This window comes from Alligator mississippiensis, chromosome 12 (assembly GCF_030867095.1).
Source record: "Alligator mississippiensis isolate rAllMis1 chromosome 12, rAllMis1, whole genome shotgun sequence".
In the NCBI taxonomy this organism is placed as follows: Eukaryota; Metazoa; Chordata; order Crocodylia; family Alligatoridae; genus Alligator; species Alligator mississippiensis.
The window spans coordinates 33,107,144-33,122,838 of NC_081835.1; the positions used below are offsets into that span (position 1 = coordinate 33,107,144).

The 15,695-nt window shown below is 45.4% G+C and overlaps 1 protein-coding gene across 6 annotated transcripts in view; it reads right to left on the bottom strand.

The window, feature by feature from the left end:
* Window positions 1-1,443: 1,443 nt before the first annotated feature.
* The window catches only part of HRH1 (histamine receptor H1), a 109,570-nt gene continuing 95,318 nt past the window's right edge, over window positions 1,444-15,695 (bottom strand). For 4 of the 6 annotated variants that reach the window (XM_059715955.1, XM_059715958.1, XM_059715956.1 and 1 more), the window contains one exon: window positions 1,444-3,672. In XM_059715955.1, the coding sequence (XP_059571938.1) occupies window positions 2,092-3,555 (1,464 nt within the window). In that variant the 5' untranslated portion in view covers window positions 3,556-3,672 and the 3' untranslated portion in view covers window positions 1,444-2,091. Of the gene's footprint in view, window positions 3,673-4,399; window positions 4,458-6,170; window positions 11,010-15,695 lie in introns of all 6 variants that reach the window. The other 2 variants (XM_059715957.1, XM_059715954.1) reach the window with 2 other exon arrangements.

The window sequence follows — 15,695 nt, forward strand, 5'->3', positions numbered from 1 at the left end:
GTACTACCCATGTCTCTTATCACACCTTTGCTTATGCTTACTTAACAAATGAACAGAAAGAAAACAGCAAAGTTTTAGCTTGCTCAAGATCACTCAGCAAATTTGTATGCACTCAGAAAATAGAACCTTGATGACATAACTCCCAGTTCCTCTCTTCTATTACACTACAATATTTTTTCCTAATAGGGTAAGAGTAGGCAGGAGAAAGCTCTTCTCCTCAGCCCATCATATCTTTGTTGCTAAGTTAATTTAGCAATTTTAGAAGTACTGAAACACTGTGTTTTCATTCTCACAAAGAAATGCACCAGGCTATCAAGATGGCAGCAGGAGGATAGTATTGTTAGGCTGAATTTTAGAGGTCCTTTAGAAAATGAGAGCATGAGGCCTTCCTGACTATAGGGGTATGAAAGAAAAAACAGTGTTTCCTCAACCCATCCCTAAATCACAAGACTAAAGTATATCTGCTGAGGCCTAGACATTATATGAAGTATACCTGATGAAGTCTAGAGATTATATGTTATGGAAGCTGGTAGTATTATGTCTGGGCTGCCACACTATCCAATGATATATACCGCTGAGGGGGACCCTACAGGGATGAACTCTTAATGAAGTTCTGCTTACTATTTCTTTTAACTAGTTCCATCAAAGGAGCACATGGAGGCATGTGTTGCTATGCTGCAATCATAGTATAATGTGGCTGTCAGCTTATATATTGCTAAATATCCTTCCTGTCCTCTGCATGATCATATCTTGGTGTGATTATTCTGGTACACCTTAAGCAGGCCCAGCACTTATGCCAGTAGAAACACTTTAATTAACTATGTTTTGGTTCTTGAACTTATGTTTAGAAATCCAAATTTAAATGTACACACTGGGTCACCATTGATTCATAGCGTGTGGATAGGAATATCTGCTTTTAGGGATTGCTGCAGTACCTAGAACAATGGATCAGCCAGTGACTCTGCAAATGTTACTTATTAGCTTCACTTCCAGCTGAATACCTCTCTCAGTCAAAGTAGAACCAGTCTTGTTTCCTTGGCACATTTATAGATTAGCCCTGAATGTGTAAATAGAATTTTCAACTTGATTTTTGAGATATAATTACATTTAAGTGACAGCAAAAGAAACACATACTTTGGATATCCATTTCTCTTTCTCTAAAATCTTAGTTGCTGGATGCAGATTTGCATGAATATTTTATATAGTGAAAGGTAGCATGCATGCACTAACTTTAGCAGAACTTATTAGGGGAAGGAGAAACAGTACATAACTGTTACTCTAACATAACTATCTCTGCAAGTTCAGAATCAATTGTGCATTTTCTTAACAGGAGTAACTAGCATATAGTGGCTGGTAGAAGTCTTACATACAGTAAACATGGAAAATAGTTGAAGCATAGAAAATTATTAATGTGTTTTCCAGTGAAATGAACAAACACTGAAGAATGTTAAACACAATACCCAAGATTTATAGCACATCACAATACAACTTGGTATCTCTAAAAAGTGCATTATACTGGGGAAATTATAAATAAACAGGATACATGTGAAAAAAACAACAATTCAAACTCCATATTTATACTACATGAAAAAATTATGTGGTAAGCAATCTATGCCTTCAACAAGATGCATGTTCCCAGGTTTAAAAATGTATATTATAGAAGTCAAAATGAGTATTTGGCTAATAATATAAACTGCAGTCTGTTTCTTTCTATAAACTTTCCAGATACTTCTATATCACTGAAGATTTCTATCTTCTCTCCAGTTTTAGTATACATAATGGAAAGAGGTAGTCTTAAAAGATGTAAAAAATGCACAATAGCCTAGCAGTCCTTAGACTGGCCCCTGAGTTATCAGGGGTCCTGGTCAAAGCCAGATCCCCTATAAATACTTTGAACTCTTAAGCTCCTATTTGCCATATGAACATACACATTGCCCACTTTCACAGACACTTGTTTTACAGATAATTTTCCAAAGTTTTATACCTCACGCATGATTATTTTTCCCTTGAAAGTGAAAGGTTTTGTGTCACTGAAGAGTCATGAACACTTCATTGTTTTTCCACACCAAATAAAATCAGCCACAAGATAAATTATGAAGAGATACGAAGGATCTTTTTGAAAATCTTCTTGAAGTTCTCATTGCAGAGAGGATAGATAAGTGGGTTAAAGGTGGAATTCACATAGCCAAGCCAGATAGTGAACATGTGTAACTTAAACTTCTCACACCTACAAACAGCTATTATCATAAATACCACAAAGTATGGAATCCAGCACAACATGAAAGCTGCCATTATAAAACCCAACTGCTTGGCTGCTTTTCTTTCTCTGTTCATATGTAGTCCTTGTATGTGTTGCTTGGAATGGATGCGCAGTCTCTTCCAGGTGTTTTTCAGGTAACCAAGACCTACAAAATCTTTGTTATTAGTCTTTTCTTCAGAACCAGAATTTGACTCCAAAGTAGGATCAGAGTCATTTTTACATGAGGCCACTTCTGCGAAAGTGTGTTCAGACGTGTCACTTAATTCAGGATCCCCTGGGCAAGGCACCTCTTCATTCTGTTTGTGCTTATCAACTGACGTATACATCCTGCTCACTTTTTCTATGCCTGGCTGAGTCTGGGCAATAGTGAGGGGGAAGCAGCTAAGTTTCATGACTTTTCTGTCATTTCTTCTAGGGAGGGCCTTTGAGGCTTTGTCTGAGCTGCCTCGGTGAAGCTTTGCCTCTACACTTTCAGAAGGAGGGAAGTTGATATTGACATTGCAGCTGGGATCTACCAAGCTTTTTTTCAAAACATTTGTGTTTAAGCCCAAGTTTTCCTTCTGGAGACAAATGTTATGCTCTTCTTGAACCTTATCACTATGTGTGATTTTGTTTTCTGAGAAAGACCGATATGATCCATTGATGAGTTCTCGATGCTGACAGTGTTTCTGAACAGCCCTGAATATTTTCACATAGAACCATAACATCAGTAAAGATGGCACATAGAAGTTGACAATGGCTGTTGACACCTTAAACCAGGTGACTTTGTGGAACTCAGTTTCACAAACATCTTCACAAACCTTCCTTTCTCCACCATTGGCAAAAACATGCCAACCCAGAATTGGTATGATCCACAGAAAAGAAACTAGCCAAGCTCCGGAAATCATTACAGTTGCTCTAGTTTTGGTCCGGTACTTGAGATACTTGAGCGGCTGCTGAACGGAACGATAACGATCTATGCACAATATGAAGAGGCTGAAAATGGAAGCAGTGCTGGCTACATAATCCATCGAAAGCCAGAACAGACAGATTGGTCTACCTAGTACCCATGTTGGAGTCAGTAGGTACACGATATTCAGGGGCATAACAACTGCACCAACTATAAGATCTGCAACAGAGAGGCTAACAATATATAGGTTGCCAACTGTCTGTAATTTCTTTTCTGTTCTCACTGCATATAGGACCAATATATTTAGGACAATAGTGATCAGCGAAATGCAACCTAGGACCAAACCTAATGGGGCTAAATGGACCCCTGTTGAGTTCTGTGTTGTGGTTTTGTTCAGGTCACACATCTTGTGGTCAAGGTCACAAAGTAGGAATCAAGGCAGATGTGAAAATCCTGGAGAATTCACTCTTTCTACCTATTTCTAGTGAGTTTATGGTGAGCTGTTTTTTTATTTTTTCAGTGGCTGTAAAAGAGAAAAAAAATGCTTAATAATTATAATAATGAAATAAAACAAAATATATGTTCCATAGTTTAACACAGAGCCTTTACTTTCCTCAATGTGTCCAAAAATCTTTGTATGATCCTTTTTATGCCATACCAATCACATATGACTCACAGAATTCTCTCATCCTCAAAGTTCTGACTCGGGTAAGTTTTCAGTTTTATATACTGCGTTTACTTGATTCTAAGACAAATCTAATTTGTTATAATTTTCCATGTATAGAATCAAATTATTGTTAAATGGTAAAATGGATAAAATGGTTGTAGGATCATCTTTAACTCATCCTTCCCACTGCTGCAGGGAAACAAGAAGTGGGGAGGTCAAGTATCTTACCTCCTGCTTGTGCCTGCCTCCTCCCTGCTTCCCGCCACCAACCCTCTGCTCCCTTCTTCCCCCAGCCTCTGCTCTCTGGTCTCCTTCCTCTTCCCCAGTGTCTTTTCTCCATGGTAAATAGAGAAAAAACCTCATCTTAGAATCGGGTAAATGTGGTATTATGTTAATAACTTTACTTATTTGTGCATCTAATTGGCAAACTTCTAGCTGACTAATTGGTGTTTGGTCCTTCTGATAGAATTCAGTGTGGCCATGTAAGCCTGCACCTGTAGACTGAATATATGCAGTACACACAAGCTAGGTAGCTGCAGGCTACACACTGGTTGGGCAGCCACATGACTACATACATACATACCTGAGCATAAGTTGAGGATTGATATGTTGTTTTTTCAGCAACAACACTCTGGACACTCCTATGTTGAAATAACAAGTATTTATTAATATAATTCTCTGGAATTATATCCAGGGTGGATCTTAACAGTTGTCCTAGTACAGGGGTGGGAAAAATATGGCCCGTGAGGCCATTCTATCCGGCCCATGGGGCCCCTAAAAATTTTAGAAAATTAAAATGTATCTGTCCTTGGTTCCTGTCAAAGATGACAGGGACCAAGGGCAGTAGGACCCAGAGGAAGCCCTGGAGAGTTCCTGCAAAAGCAGGGTCCGCCCAGCCCAGCCCAGCCCAGCCTCCCCCCCTTGCCCGAAGCCCAAGCAGGGGCTTCTGGCCTGGGACCATGTGGCTCCTCCAGCGTGGGAAACACAGGTAAGGGGGGGGGGGAACGAAGGGCAGGGGAAGAGCTGGTGCTAAGCACAGGGGGAAAGCAGCCCCTCCCCCGCCCCATGCCCAGAGCTCCCTGTTGTAGCCGCCCGCAGGCCATGCAGGGCTGTCCTAGCAGGCACAGGCAGCCCCAGGTAGCCTGTGAGGGGCTGCAGTGCGGGGCTGCAGCCATGGGGCAGGGGAGGGGCTGCTTTTCCCTCCACACTCAGCACCAGTTTGTAACCCACCCGTGCTGGCTCCAGGCTTGCCCATTGGGGCTGCGCCATTGTGGCAGCAGCTGCGGCCCCCCAGCTTGCCACACTGGGCAGTGTTTGCTGCTGCTGCCCAGCACACGAGCTCCAGGTGGGCAGTAGCAGCAAACACTGCCTGGCATGGCAAGCTGGGGGGCTGCAGCTGCTGCCACAATGGTGCAGCCCCAATGGGCAAGCCCAGAGCTGGCACAGGGCCCAGGCTGGCAGTGGGGCAGGTTACAAACTGATGCTGAGCACAGGGGAAAAGCGGCCCCTCTCTCACCCTGTGCCCAGTGCCCCATGCTGCAGCTACACGCAGCCTGTGTGGGGCTGCTTGTACCTGCTCAGGACAGCCCCGCATGGGCTGCAAGTGGCTGCAGCAGGGAGTGCTGGCTACAGGGTGGGGGAGGGGCCACTACCCCCCCCCCCCCCGCACTCAGCACCAGCTCCTTCCCTGCTGGCAAGCAGGGGGTCAGGGCTGTGTGCTGCCCCCTGCCTGTACCACGGGGCTGGGGGGGGGCACTGGGAGTGAGTGGATGCAGGAGCAGGGCCCACACCCACGTCCCAAGGCCAGCACCAGCAGGGCCCAGAGCAGGGTGGCAGGGTTACAGAGTCCTGGCTGGCAGAGGATCTATGGAGCCAGGCCAGCTCCCCCCTCTCCCTGCTGGTACAGCCCAGCACAGCTCCACATACCCCTGCCAGCCTGTGCCCTGCTCCGGGCCCCACCAATGCTGGCCCTGGGACATTGGTCCCAAGACATTGGGACATTGGTCCCAAGATGGTGACCAGGGGGCAGGGCACCTTTCAAGGGGTGAGTCTACCCATGTGGCCCTCGACAGCTTGCCACAACTTGGTAAGCAGCCCTCTGCCCAAAATAATTGCCTGCCCTTGCCCTAGTATGTATGCAAGACTTATACTTGCTCTGTCCCTGACCTTGACCCAGCCCAGTCCTGGCGAGTGAGAGGAACCAAGAATATATCCCCTAGCTCCTTGTGGCAGTGAAAAAGGAGTGCCCAGTGCTGCAAAACTGCCACAAAACAAACTAAACCCTGCAGTGCTGAAAATGAGGTCTTTGGCCTTAAAGGGACAGTGCAAGGAAGGTACAATAAGACACAACACACCTTCCCCCTACGCAGAATAGTCAGCCAACCATTTGGGAGGGCTCCACTTCTGCTGTGGTCTTTCTGTAGAGCCTGACTCAGTGAGGGGTTCAGCAGATGATGGCCCTGTCAGCCTATCACAAGAATCAACAGCAATGCTTCCTTCTCACGGTATAAAAAAGGGTTTGAGCTGGTGGAAACAGGTAGGCACTTGCCCAGTGACTACATATCTGTTGGTGGTGGACTGGTGCCTGGAGACTGTTCAGGTGTAGAGTTATTAGTAGGAGAATGTCCACGCAGCTGGTCCACATGAAGTCTCCAAACTCGTCCATCATCAGTCTGGACTGTATATGATATGGGTCCTGTGATGCTTACTATTTGAGATTGAACCCACTGTGGGTCTGTCTCATAGTTCCGAGCAAACAGAGTCTCTTGTGGAAACAAAAACACATAAGGTACCAGATGCCAATGAAGAGTTCAGCTTTTTTTCTTTCCTGAACTGCATGCATCTCACAAGGTCTGGATTAACACAGTCAAGGCATGTCTTGAGATGATGAGCCATAAGAAGCTCTGATGGGCTGGACCCTGTTGTAGGCAAGGAATTACATGTTGAGCAAATAGAATTCTGGCCAGACTGGTAGGCCAGTCTCCTGTAACAATTCTTTTCAATGCATCTTTTGTGGTCTGCACCATTCACTCAGCTTGCCCTTTGGCCTGGGGCCTGTGAGGTGTAATGGTAACAGTTCAAATGAGGTTGAGGCTGGTAAAGTTTTGGAACTCTGCTGAAGTGAATGTGCTGCCATTATCAGAAACAATATTTTCGGGCACACCATGGGTTATGAACAGCTGACGGAGAGCTGTTATAGTGGCAGTTGATGTAAGGGTTATGACAATAATCACTTCAAGCCAGTCTGAATACGAGTCAACCACAATTAAGAAGTTCTTACCTTGGAAAGGGCCAGCAAAATCAATGTGGATGCATGGCCAGGGTTCCTTTGTCATTTCCCAGAAAAATACTGGTGCCTTTGGTGAATTATGACGGGTTGCATGACAAATACTGCAGTCCCCTTCCAACACTTTCTATGGCATTGTCCATACCTGGCCACAACGCATAACTTCTAGCCAGTGCTTTCATCCTCATAATGCCTGGGTGTGCTGCATGCAGTGTTGTTAGTATGTTTTGGTGCCCTGCTTCTCAGATTATGATACGATTTCCCCACAAGAGACACCCCTTGTGGGCAGGCAGCTCACGTTGCCATGATGAAAATGGCCTGAATTTCTCAGCCGATTTGTCTGCAGGCCATCCCATCCCCTCCATACCCAGTTGAGGACACAGGCAAGGATAGGGTCTTTTGCAGTCATCCTTGCTAACTGATTAACTTGCAGAAGGGCTTCTGACATGGGTTCCAGCATAAGGACTTCTGCTGGTGGAGGAGTTGCACAATAAGGTATTTGTAGTGGTAGGCGGCTCAGTGCATCAGCATTTGCAATCATTTTTCCAGGTTGTATATGAGTGTATAGTCAAATGCATTTAGCATGATGCTCCAACTTTGCATAGGGGGAGACAGAATACGAGGAGTTGGTTTGTCCATAGTAAAAATTTCAAGAAGGGGTTTGTGGTCCATTCAGATTTCAAATTTGCAGTCATAAATATAATTGTGATTTTTTTTTTTTACTTCTGCAATGATTGCCAATGCTTCTTTATCAATCTGTGCATAGTTCCTCTTGGTTGAAGTCATTGTTCTTAAGTAAAAAGCAACGGGTGCATCTGTGCCATCAGGCAATGTGTGACTGAGGACAACACCAACACCAAATGGCAAGGCATCACAAGTAATGGACAGTGGCTTCTGCTCGTCATAGTGAACAAGGACAGAGTCTGATGTCAGCAACTTCTTGATGCCCTGGAAACCCTCTTTGTGCTGGTAAGTTCATTTCCACTGAGCTCCTTTATCCAATAAATGATGAAAGGGCTCTGCTATGGTGGCTTTGTCTTTCAAGATGTGATAAAAATTGAGAAGTCCTAGGAATGGCTGAAGATCTTGTCTGCATTTTGGTATAGGGGCATCACATATTGCTTTTGTCTCATCTTCAACTGGGTAAATGCCAGAAGCATCAAACTGATATCCCAGAAAATTGATACTGGAAACTCCCAATTGACATTTCTCTCATTTTTCTCTGATACCTGCTATATCGACTCTCTGTAAAACTTCTGAGTCTCGCAGTGAGTTTCTCTTGAGACAGGCCCATGATCAACACATCAACGTATGGAGCAACCCCAGGAATTCCTGCTAGCATTTTCTCCATGAAACACTGGAAAATTCCTGGTGCCACAGAAATTCCAAACTAGAGGAACTTGACATGGAATGCGCTCCAATGTGTAATTATTGTTTGGGCCTGAGAAGCCTTGTCATCCACTATCAGTTGCCTCAATTTCTGGCAAAAAGGGCAAAAGTTATATTCTGAGCCTTCATGCAGATAGGGGCTATCGCAGGATCCATTTGGAACATGGCAGGTGGACTTGAGTAAGTTCATAATTCCTTAGAGAATACCTGGGGAAACTCCCTTGCAAGCTTTTCCAGACCTTCTGTGCAGAGAATGTGTACGCCTTGAATACTGATTCCCAATGGTGAGAACTAGGGCTTTGCGAAGCTTCAGTCGCTGATTCGATTCAGTGGAGATTCAGCCCGATTCGGCAGCTGAATCTCTGAATCTGAACTGAATCAGGAGACCCTTTAATCTCTCTGAATAGAATCAGAACCCTATGAATTGATCCAGAGAGATTCGATGATTCGGACATAGGCACAGGCAGCTCATAAACTTTGAGATGCTCGAGCATCCCCCCCCGCCAACGCTCCAGATGCTCCATCCAACCCACCATCTGAGCATTCACAAGCCATGCCTAGTACCTCGAGGTATGTAGAAAAAACATTTAAAGCTGTGTCTATGGCAAAACTGCTGATTCTCTGAATCAGCATTGAATCTTCAGATTCGGATTTGGCTGAATCAAATTGGGACAGTGATTCAAATCAATTAATTGAATTAATGTCCCCTTGTAGCATGAACTGAACTAATGTAGCTGATGTTAACATAGTGTAATAATAGTAAAATATAACCATGTTAGTCTTGTCCTGTAAGCAACTTGAAAACTCCATTTTGTATCCTTCTGCTTGACGTAAGGGAATGAACTCTGCATAGCCTTTATGTATGAGTGTGTGTAAAAGGGTGAATGGTGAGACAATGGCATAAAGATGGGAGAAGATGATTTAACTGTTTATGTAAGCAACAAGGTGCCAAATGTAAGTTACCAGTCAGTAACTAACTAACAAATGGCTGAAGAATCCCTTTGAAGCTGGAGGGTACAAAGAAGATAACAAGGAGAAGAAATGCACCCATCCTGCCAGACAGGCAGCAAAAACACTCCAAAGCTAAGATAAGCTGAAGACAGAAGTAGAGCAACCGCAAAAACAGAAGCTGGGTATGGAAAAACCCCAAAGCACTGAAACAAAGGATGCCAATCCTTATAAAAGAACACTTTGAAAATGCCAAGTTGGGTGAATCTCTTTCTGTACTGCTGTTTCATCGGAGCACAGATGCATCTGTTCACCCCGCTCCAGCTGTTATCTTTAAATCTGCTATCTTCAAATTATCATCATCTACTCAATAAGTCTGGGTTGGCCACCCTGGGCTGATATTGAGCAACTATTGCTAGTAACTATATCTGGTGTATGTGTGGATAAAATGGTTGTTTTGTGTATGTGTATACCTGTGTGTAATGATGTGTATGATGATTTATGTCTGTTTGTATGAATGGTGTGCCCAAACCTCTGTGTCTAGCATATGTAATCAATAAATGCAGCACCTTGCCTTATCCCCCTTTATAAAGTCTCGCTCATGATTTGAGCAATTGGCAATTTGTGTAACACCCTGAATCAGGCTGAATCTGAATCCGAATCAAATACAGCCCACTTTGCACACCCCTAGTGAGAACCAATTTCTTCCCAGAAGGCTTTTGAGGAAACCCTTAGTGACAATGAGGGGTAGATGCTGTCTAACAGATTCATACTGGACATCTACACTGCAGCTGCCCAAAGTTTCCACAATCTGTCTATTGTAATCATGCAGGCGACACTCAGGTTTCAATAACTTGGGGAGAGGGTGCTGAAACAACTGGAAGAAGGTGTTTTCATCTATGATGGATATTCCTGAACCAGAGTCCACTTCCACTTTGCACTTCTGTCCATTTATTACTACAGTTGCAATCATCTCAGAACCTTGAAGTCCAACAACACCAACATTTTTAAACAAATATAGTTTTTGTACCTCACGTTGTGGGGAGGACTCTAACCTCTGAGTGGTTTAGGAATGAATACATTTGCCAGTCTTTTTGTCTCCATAATTGGCCTTTGAGTGGCAAATCCTCTCTATGTGGCCTTTCTTCTTGCAGGCATGACATTCTGCATTCCTAAACCTGCACTCCCTTCGTCTATGTTGGCCACCACAACTCAAACACGTCTGTAGATTAATTGGCTTACGTGGTGCTGTTGGTGAGGGTATAATCTGCTGAATTTTCTGGTGATGATCTCATTCTTGACCTTTTTGGAGTATGTGAACGTTGATGGAGGACACTTAGCGAATTTCTCTCATGTTACAGGATGCTGCTTCAGCTGCCAAGGCTTTTTCTTGTGCAGTAGCCAAAGTCAAATTTGGTTAGAGAGCAGGTGACATTGGATTGTTTCATCTTGAACCCCACAGATAAGACAGTCATGAAGCAGGCCACCCAGGAGATCACCGAACTCACAAAATTCTGCAAGGTGAGAGCTCAGCCAGGTAATTTGTTATGCTTTCATTGGCCTTTTGGTCCTGTTTAAAAAAAATGAAATCTCTGCAGAGTAACAGATGGCCTTGAGCAAAAATATATCTTTAGCAGAGTACTTAGTTCAGCATAAGACTTAGTATTTGGTAAGGCAGGTAGTGCGAGGGAACAAACAATGGCAAATGTTTTGGCACCACAGACTGTCAGGAGGATTGCATGCTTTTGTTCTGGGTTTCCCACTTTGTTGGCTTCCAAGTAATAGGATAGTGTTTCAGCATAAGAGTCCTAAGAAGCCAGCTGGCTCACATCAGATTCTGCTATATGACCCAATATAGCCATCTTAACTAACATCAGCCATAATAGAGAGAAAAACAAAACAAAGACAAAAAAAACCCAACCTTCCCTCACAAAAACACAGCCTCGTCTCAGAATGCTGTCCTCACCATCTAGGGGTGTTTTTAGCAAGCAATCCTGTCCTCGTTGCCAGATGATATGTTGTGAGTTCAGCAACAACACTTTGGACACTCCTGTGTTGAACTAACAAGCATTTATTAATATAACTCTATGGAATCATATCCAGGGTGGATCTTAACAGTTGCCCTAGTATGTATGCAAGACTTATACTTGCTCTGTCCCTGACCTTGACCCAGCACAGTCCTGGTGAGTGAGAGGAACCAAAAATATGTGCCCTGGCTCCTGGTGGCAGGGAAAACGGAGTCCCCAGTGCTGCAAAACTGCCGCAAAATAAATGGAACCCTGCAGTGCTGAAAACAAAGGCTTTGGCCTTAAAGGGATAGTGCAAGGGAAATACAGTAAGACACAAAAAGGATCCTCCCACAACAAGGATCCTCCCATCAAGTGATGAGTGGCTGGTGTACCCCCCTTGTCAAGAGAGATTTTGAACTGTGGGTCCATCCAGTTTCCCAGCATGGCACTCTAACCACTACAGCACAGATCAGGCATTTCCAGACCCCTCTCCAATCACTCCTTTTCAAGCTCAGCCATTGCCCCTCAATTTTAATAGTTATTAGATAAAACAGATAGAATAGGATAAGGAAGTTACTGCCTCATTGGAAACAAGGCTCCAGGGTAAAAATGAGCATTGATCTTGCTGAGGTACACACTCTCTATCTTGTTCTCTTTTTCCTAGGCACACCTATCTCCCTCTCTTGGCACTTGGGGGTAGTTTCAAAACGTGTGCTGGAGAGAGCACTAAGGCCATGTGTAGACAAAACAAGAGGCATGTTTACACAACACTTTAAAGTGGGCTAAATGCTTTTGCACTGCTTTAATGGTTTCGGTGTTTGCACGCCTCAGCGGCATATCGCTCATTAATTCCAGTCACTGTAGGAAATTTGGCAGCGTAATGTGCCTTAAATGACTTGGGGCTCAAACTAAAAATCCTTTGAGGAGTTTTAGTTTAGCAAGGAAACCCTGCAGGCAGCCAGCCTGAAAGCAGTCCAGGAAAGCAGCTCTGCCCAAGAAAAGCAGCGAGCCTGATCTTTTTTTTTTTTTTTTCTTCTTTCTCCCCTGGAACCTGCCTGCCTGCCTGCTGTGCAGGTGGGACTGGTGCTTCCCTCCACAGCTGCGGTGTCCCCCGGGACTATCCAAGCCAGGTGCCTCCGGGTGGGTGCTGCTGGGGGGGGGAAGGGGCACAGCTGCTGTGGAGGGAAGCACCAGCTACCCCCTGGAGCCCAGGGACTGCTCTGTCCGCTGGCAGCTTGCCCTTCCCTCCCCGCTGGAGAGCCAGGTAAGTCAGCAGGATGTTTGCACAACATGGGGGTTTAATCAGCCCTAAATTGAAGTGGTGTTTTTTAAAATCCACCGCTTTAATTTAGGGCCCCTGTTTCATCGGCACATGCTCTAAGCTGACATGGTAGTTGGAACATTGTGCTGGAGACACACAGGTTCAAACCCCTCTGGGTAAGGGAGGCCAACAACCTGGTCTGGCTTCCTGGGACGTTGCCCTAAGGCAGCACTCAGCTATTAGGGCTAAAACCTGAGAGGTCCTCCCTATTTCTCATCTCTCTGTTAGTTGTGAATTTCTGGCTGGCTTCATTTTTGGGACTTAGGTGCAGGCATGGGTGTACAATGGGCATACTACAAAGCTGTGTAGCTGCCGAGCCACAGTGTAATTTACTGAACAGGCTCAGTTTATACATGCATGTTTAAGCATCCATACTGCAAGGGAAATTGCTACATGTGCTTAAGTGCAAAAATACCACTAACATGGCTAGAAGGCTGCCATTTAGATGCACACAGTAAATTCTCCAAAATAACTAATCCAAATATAAAATAAACTGTATATATAATAAATTGGGTTAATGACTCAACAAATTAATCTAACTTAAGTTTTTAAGCTATTAGCCTCAAAATAAAAGAGTATCCTCAGTCTCAGTGTTGACTGGCAATATTTGCTTTGGCAAAATGGCTGAAGTCAAGAAAGCTGAAGTGAAAGATGAGACTGACTGTGGTTTAGCAGCCTGTCAAAATTGTTGGAAGTGAAGTGGGAACCTGAAAGCCATGGGGAGGCCAGCACTACAGAACAGGTAAGAAACAAGAAGGTAAGAAACAATGGGCCCCTTGGGGACTCGGAGCGGGGGGGGCAGCAAAGGCACCAGTCGCAGGGCTCAAGTGCCTATATACTAATGCTAGGAGCATGGGGAACAAGCAGGATGAATTAGCGCTCCTGCTTGCACTAAACACCTATGACTTAGTGGGGCTAACAGAGACCTGGTGGGATTCATCTCATGACTGGGCGGTACGTAGTGAGGGCTATAGATTGTATAGAAAGGACAGGTCAGGGAAGAAAGGGGGGGGGGTTGCACTTTGTCAGTGAGCAATATACATCAACCCTCATCAAGACAGAATCTGAGGTTGAGGAAGTAGAAGGATTGTGGGTTAGGCTACATGGGGGGCAAGGAGAAAGGGATTTGGTGGTAGGGGTCTGCTACAGACCCCCACACCAAGGGGAAGAAATAGATGCGGGACTCCTGAGGCAACTCTTGGAGACCATAAAAGCTAAAGAGGCGGTAGTCATGGTGGACCTAAACTACCCGGACATCTGCTGGGAGACGCAGACAGCAAGGTCCCATCGCTCACGCAGGTTTCTAACCTGTGTACAGGACCTCCACCTGACACAGGAGGTGCATGGTCCCACTAGGGGGAATGCCATACTGGATCTGGTATTGGCAACGGGAGATGACATGATAGGGGACCTCCAGATCGGTAGCCATTTGGGAGACAGTGATCACCTTATAATAGAATTCAACATAAGACGGCGAGTGGGTAAGGTAACTAGTAGGGTGAAAGTGCTAGACTTTAGGAAAGCTGATCTCAATGCACTCAGGCGATTAGTCAAGGAAGCACTGCAGAGTAGGAGTTTTGATGGGATGGGAGCCCAAGAAGGGTGGATGTGCCTAAAGGAAACGATCCTTCGGGCACAAAGCAAGACGATCCCCGAGCGAGGCAAAAGAGGGAAAGGGGCCAGGAGGCTTCCATGGCTGACCAGAGAAATCCAGGGCAGCCTAAGGGCCAAAAGGGGAGCACATAAAAAGTGGAAACAGGGTGAGATCACTAAAGATGAATATACCTCCTCTGCTCGTGCTTGTAGGGAGGCAGTTAGGCGGGCCAAAGCTACCATGGAGCTGAGGATGGCAACCCAAGTAAAAGACAACAAGAAATTGTTTTTTAGATATATTGAGAGTAAAAGGAAGGCCCAGGGAGGAATAGGACCGCTGCTAAATGGGCAGAAACAATTGGTGACAGATAGGGGGGGCAAGGCTGAACTCCTCAACGAGTTCTTTGCCTCAGTGTTCCTAAGTGAGGGGCACGACAAGTCTCTCACTGGGGTTGTAGAGAGGCAGCAGCAAGGCGCCAGACTTCCATATGTAGATCCTGAGGTGGTGCAGAGTCATTTGGAAGAACTGGATGCCTTTAAATCGGCAGGCCCGGATGGGCTCCATCTGAGGGTGCTGAAGGCACTGGCCGACATCATTGCAGAGCCACTGGCGGGAATATTCGAACGCTCGTGACGCACGGGCCAAGTCCCAGAAGACTGGAAAAGGGCTAATGTGGTCCCCATTTTCAAAAAGGGGAGGAAGGAGGACCCGGGCAACTATAGGCCAGTCAGTCTCACCTCCATCCTTGGTAAAGTCTTTGAAAAAATCATCAAGGCTCACATTTGTGAGAGCCCGGCAGGGCAAATTATGCTGAGGGGAAACCAGCATGGGTTTGTGGCGGGCAGATCGTGCCTGACCAACCTAGTCTCTTTCTATGACCAGGTTACGAAACGCCTGGACACAGGAGGAGGGGTGGATGTCGTATACTTAGACTTCAGGAAGGCCTTCAATACAGTATCCCACCCCATACTGGTGAACAAGCTAAGAGGCTGTGATGTGGATGACTGCACAGTCTGGTGGGTGGCGAATTGGCTAGAGGGTCGCACCCAAAGAGTCGTGGTAGATGGGTCGGTCTCAACCTGGAAGGGTGTGGGCAGTGGGGTCCCGCAGGGTTCGGTCCTTGGACCGATACTCTTTAATGTCTTCATCAGCGACTTGGACGAGGGAGTGAAATGTACTCTGTCCAAGTTTGCAGATGACACAAAGCTATGGGGAGAAGTGGACACGCCGGAGGGCAGGGAACAGCTGCAGGCAGACCTGGATAGGTTGCACAAGTGGGCAGAAAACAACAGGATGCAGTTCAACAAGGAGAAATGCAAAGTGCTGCACCTA